Raw genomic sequence first — 6,148 nt, 5'->3', positions numbered from 1 at the left:
CTACAAGGTGTCGAAAGCGTTGTACAGGGAGGCTGGCCCATGTTGACTCAAATGCTTCCCACAGTTGTGTTAAGTTGGTTGGATGTCCTTTGGGTGGTGGACCATTCTTGATACATAAGTTAAACTGATCAGCGTCAACCTAGCAGCATTGGAGGTCTTGACACAAACCGGGGTGCCTGGCACCTACTACCATACCCCATTCAATGGCACTTAAATCTTTTGTCTTGCCCATTCACCCTCTGAATTGCACACATACACAATCCATGTCTCAGCTGTTTCAAGACTTAAAAATCCTTCTTTAACCTGTATCCTCCCCTTTATCTACACTGATTTTAAAGCAGATTTAACAAGTGATATCAATAAGGGATCATAACTTGCACCTGGTCAGTCTATGTCATGGAATGAGCAGGTGTTCTTAATGTTTTTTCACAAAAACTTGACTTTTTTTCCTGATGCTGTTCACACAGGTGACGTTGAGACATTCTCTACATCCAGAAAGCAGCAGGAAGATCACAGATCTAAGAGGTCTCACCACTGCCCACATTGTGAGGAGATTTTCCCAATGCTATCAAAGCTAAAAATACACCTGAAAATACACACAGGAGAGATTCTGTATTCCTGCACTGACTGTGGGAAGAGCTTCACAACATCAAGGGCTCTGACAGTTCATCAGAGAGTGCACACAGGAGAGAAGCCTTACTCCTGCTCCGACTGTGAAAAGAGTTTCTCCCGATTGGATAAGTTAAATAGGCACCAACTAATACACACAGGAGAAAAGTCTTACTTCTGCTCTGACTGTGGGAATTGTTTCGCCCAATTTAATACCTTAAAATCTCACCAGCGTATGCACACAGGAGAGAAGCCTTACTCCTGCTCTGACTGTGGGAAGAGTTTCTCTCAACTGGGAAGCTTACAAACACACCAACGTATTCATACAGGAGAGAAGCCTTACTCCTGCTCTGACTGTGGGAAGAGCTTTAGAACATCAGGGGCTCTGACAGTTCATCAGAGCGTGCACACTGGAGAGAAGCCTTACTCCTGCTCTGACTGTGGGTGCAGATTCTCTCAACGGAGAAACTTAAAAAACCACCAACATATACACACAGGAGAGAAGCCTTACTCTTGCTCTGACTGTGTAAAATGCTTCACAACATCATATGAGCTAACAGTTCACCGGAGAACACACACAGGAGAGAATCCTTACTTCTGCTCTGACTGTGGGAAGAGTTTCTCCCTATTGGATACCTTAATCAAACATGAACGTATACATACAGGAGAAAAGCCTTACTCCTGCTCTGACTGTGGGAAGAGTTTCTCTCAACAGAGTAACTTAAAAAGACACCAACGTTCACATACAGGAGAAAAGCCTTACTCCTGCTCAGACTGTGAAAAGAGTTTTTCCCAATTGGATAAGTTAAATAGTCACAAGCGAATACACACAGGAGAGAAGCCTTACTCGTGCTCTGACTGTGGGCAAAATTTCTCTCAACACAGCAGCTTAAAGAAACACCAACGTATACACACAGGAGAAAAGCCTTACTTCTGCTCTGACTGTGGAAAATGCTTCACAACATCATCTGAGCTAACAGTTCACCAGAGAACACACACAGGAGAGAAGCCTTACTTCTGCTCTGACTGTGGAAAATGCTTCAAAACATCATCTGAGGTAACAGTTCACCGGAGAACGCACACAGGAGAAAAGCCTTACTCCTGCGCTGAATGTGGGAAGAGTTTCTCTCAACAGAGCAACTTAAAAAAACACCAATATTTACATGCAGGAGAAAAGCCTCACTTCTGCTCTGACTGTGGGAATTGTTTTACCCAATTATATACCTTAACATGTCACAAGCGTATACATACAGGAGAGAAGCCTTACTCCTGCTCTGACTGTGGGAAAAATTTCTCTCAGCACAGCAGCTTAAAGAAACACCAACATATACATAAAGGAGAAAAGCCTCATCAGTTCTCTCAGACCAGCTAAGATTAAAGTCCATCACTTAATTCTCATGTCATAAAGCAAGTGGTAACACTGAATTGGATCCTATTGTTTCTCACTGTGAGAACTGTGCAGAGGAAATGGAGAATTAGAGAATGTTAGCCTCTCTTTACTAATCAGTGTACACCTTGTCAGTTTTGGTGTGTTTTGTTAGCTTCTACTGTAAAGATATTGAGATGACCTTGGATTTGTCGTTAAGGTTGAATAACCTCTGCGGTTTCTCTTGTTGAAAATATGGAGTCTGATGGTTGACCTGGTGGTGCTGCTTCCCTCTGCAGTTTTCTGTGGGAATAAGCTAGTAGACACAACATGTATCAGATAGAGATGGTGTGAGGATCAGTTTTCACCTTTTGTTTGGGTGGATTTTTTTTTTTGACTACTAAGGGACTGTAAGGTATTTATAATAAGGGATACCTGGAGAAAATCATATCTCTGAAATGGAAATGGATGGCCCTCCCTTCATTTAAATATATTTTTACCCGACCCTCCCTGAACACTTGACAACAAAAAAAACAAGTGACCCTCCCCTACACCCAAAATAATAATTTAAATATGAAGTGGATTGCAGAGAACTTGCCTACTGTTTACCCTCACTCCTTGGACAGACCAGAGTCTTAGATATGCCGTTTTAGAAACTGTTCTGCGTTTTGTAAGCGTTACATGGCAAAGTAGCCAGAAGGTTGTGGTTTCGCAGAACACCGTGGATAAGGGTAGGGGTGAACATACAGGTCCCTCCACTAATATTGGGACACTTGGTAAATATGAGCAAAACGGGTTGTGAAAAAAATGTGTTTGCTGTTTATCCTCTTGGTGTTTCATTCAAAATATTTACAAAAATCAAACCTTTGAATTAAAGTAAAATGATTGAAAAAAATACATGTGAAATAAATGTTTTTCTTCAAAACATGTGTTGCACAATTATTGGCACCCCTAGAAATGATTATGAGTCAAATCTAACTGAAGTATCTTCCCATTCATATTTTACCTTCTTAAGTTCACCTGAGCGATTAGGAACACTTAAGTGGTAAGCCATGACTTCCTGTTTCACTGGGGTGTAAATATATGGTGACACACAGGCCAAGGTCCGATAGTCATCCATCACTATTGGAAAGATGTGATAATGTGCGACAAATGGTTGTTGAACTGCACATTTCCACTATCAGGGCAATAATTAAGAAATGTAAAGTTACCGGAGATGTTAACAATGGGCCTGGAAGAGGACATGTGTCTATATTGACCCCACGCACAGTGAGGAGGATGGTTCGAGTGGCAAAAAACATCTCCAAGGATCACAGCTGGAGAATTACAGATGTTAGTTGGGTCTTGGGGTCAGAAAGTCTCCAAAACTACAATCAGATGCCACCTACATAACCACAAGTTGTTTGGGAGGGTTGCCATAAAAACGCCTTTGCTGTCATCAAACAACAAACTCAAGCGCCTACAGTTTGCCAAACATTACTGGATCTTTCAATGGGACCAGGTTCTATGGTCAGATGAGACCAAAATAGAGCTTTTTGGAAACAAACACCAGAGGTGGGTTTGGTGTAGACAGAAAGATATCCATACAGAAAGTACCTCATCCCCACTGTGAAGTCTGGTGATGGATCTTTGATGTTGTGGGGCTGTTTTTCTTCCAAAGGACCTGGACCACTTGTGGGGATACATGGTATCATGGACTCCATCAAGTACCAGCAGATATTACATCTAAACCGGACTGCCTCTGTTAGGAAGCTTAAACTGTGCCGTGGTTGGATCTTCGGGCAGGACAATGATCCAAAGTACACCCCAAAATCAACACAAAAAATGGTTTACTGACCACAAAGTCAAGGTTTTGCCATGGCCATCCCAGTCCCCTGACCTGAACCCCATAGAAAACCTGTGGGATGAGGTGATGAGGAGAATCCACAAGTGTGGGCCTCGGAATCTGAAGGATCTAGAGAGATTCTGTATAGAGGAATGGTCTCAGATCCCTTGCCATGTGTTCTCCAACCTCATTACGCATTATAGGAGAAGACTCAGAGCTGTTATCTTGGCAAAGGAAGGTTGCACAAAGTATTGAATGAAGGTGTCAATAATTGTGGCACCTTGAAACGTCCTTGTCACCTTGAAAAGTCCTTGTTTTTGGAAGAAAAGCACATTTAAAATAACATAAAATTGAAAATATTCAACCCTAATGGTGATTGGAGGAATTGGCTGACACAATCTATGGATAGTTGACTATAATTACATCTGTCAAACAGGTGCAGGTCTACCTCTTATTTATTAAATAGGAAGATATATTCTCCAACACAAAGCTAGACCTTCTCGAATTAGTCTACTTTCAGCACTCATCCGTTGTCCATCTGTAATGTAATTTACTCTAATATGGCTTATGGAGATCAATAACTCAATAGCTTCATTATATTGTTTTAATTCAAATCAATTATAGTCGTAGCTCTAGTTTTCCTCGTCTTCAGGTTCCCCCTCTCCAACTGAACAGGACATCAGTAGGCCTAGTCCGCGCACACAGATTTTTTTATTTTTTTCAAATCAAATGTTATTTGTCACATACAACAGTGAAATGCTTACTTACAAGCCCTTAACCAACAATGCAGTTTTAAGAAAGTGCCACCGTACACAGCACAGTCATTGGTAGGTAGCACTGAAGGGTTTACCTCAGCAAGAACAGGGCAACAGATTACATTTTTATTTTATTTAACTAGGCAAGTCAGTTAAATAGCATGCTCTAGAGGCAATGTATGGTATTGCTGTATAAGTGAGTTAGCATGTTTTAGATGTAATGTATGGTATTGCTGTATAAGTGAGTTAGCTAGCATGCTAGAGAGGCAACGTATGTTATTGCTGTATAAGTGAGTTAGCATGTTTTAGATGTAATGTATGTTATTGCTGTATAAGTGAGTTAGCTAGCATGCTATAGAGGCAATGTATGGTATTGCTGTATAAGTGAGTTAGCTAGCATGCTTTATTTGCAATGTATGGTATTGCTGTATAAGTGAGTTAGCTAGCATGCTAGAGGCAATGTATGGTATTGCTGTATAAGTGAGTTAGCTAGCATGCTATAGAGGCAACGTATGTTATTGCTGTATAAGTGAGTTAGCATGTTTTAGATGTAATGTATGTTATTGCTGTATAAGTGAGTTAGCTAGCATGCTATAGAGGCAATGTATGGTATTGCTGTATAAGTGAGTTAGCTAGCATGCTATAGAGGCAACGTATGTTATTGCTGTATAAGTGAGTTAGCTAGCATGCTATAGAGGCAATGTATGGTATTGCTGTATAAGTGAGTTAGCTAGCATGCTATAGAGGCAACGTATGTTATTGCTGTATAAGTGAGTTAGCTAGCATGATATACATGTAATGTATGTTATTGCTGTATAAGTGAGTTTGCTAGCATGCTCTACAGGCAATGTATGGTCTTGCTATATAAGTGAGTTAGCTAGCATGCTATAAATGTAATGGCCGCATTAGCTAATACACCGTTGTTGTTACAGATTCATGCCATCGACAGCCATCAACATCATTGAGCCCTGCACATCTATGTAAGAGTGGCAGGTAGCCTAGCGTTTAGAGCGTTGGGCCAGTGAAACCAAAAGTGAAAAATCTGGCGAAGTGCCCTTGAGCAAGGCACTGAAGAAGAAATTATTATTTAAAACCCAGACGACCTTGGGCCAATTGTGCGCCACCCTATGGGACTCCCAATCACGGCCGGATGTGATGCAGCCTGGATTGGGAACGCCTATCCATTGCAGTGTAGCCTAGTTTTATATATACACTGCTCAAAAAAATAAAGGGAACACTAAAATAACACATCCTAGATCTGAATGAATGAAATATTCTTATTAAATACTTTTTTCTTTACATAGTTGAATGTGCTGACAACAAAATCACACAAAAATGATCAATGGAAATCAAATGTATCAACCCATGGAGGTCTGGATTTGGAGTCACACTCAAAATTAAAGTGGAAAACCACACTACAGGCTGATCCAACTTTGATGTAATGTCCTTAAAACAAGTCAAAATGAGGCTCAGTAGTGTGTGGCCTCCACGTGCCTGTATGACCTCCCTACAACGCCTGGGCATGCTCCTGATGAGGTGGCGGATGGTCTCCTGAGGGATCTCCTCCCAGACCTGGACTAAAGCATCCGCCAA

The 6,148-nt window shown here is 41.2% G+C and overlaps 1 protein-coding gene across 1 annotated transcript; it reads left to right on the top strand.

Annotated features, from left to right (window-relative positions):
• Positions 1 to 602: 602 nt before the first annotated feature.
• LOC109877056 (zinc finger protein 135-like) lies at positions 603 to 5,848 on the top strand (the record flags this gene model as incomplete). Its single annotated transcript, XM_031818104.1, has 1 exon — positions 603 to 5,848. A coding segment is annotated over one exon (1,379 nt), but the record flags the coding sequence as incomplete, so codon positions are not given.
• Positions 5,849 to 6,148: the final 300 nt, after the last annotated feature.

Source organism: Oncorhynchus kisutch, unplaced genomic scaffold (assembly GCF_002021735.2).
Source record: "Oncorhynchus kisutch isolate 150728-3 unplaced genomic scaffold, Okis_V2 scaffold1258, whole genome shotgun sequence".
NCBI classification, from domain to species: Eukaryota; Metazoa; Chordata; class Actinopteri; order Salmoniformes; family Salmonidae; genus Oncorhynchus; species Oncorhynchus kisutch.
This window is presented reverse-complemented; position numbering and strand designations above follow the sequence as displayed.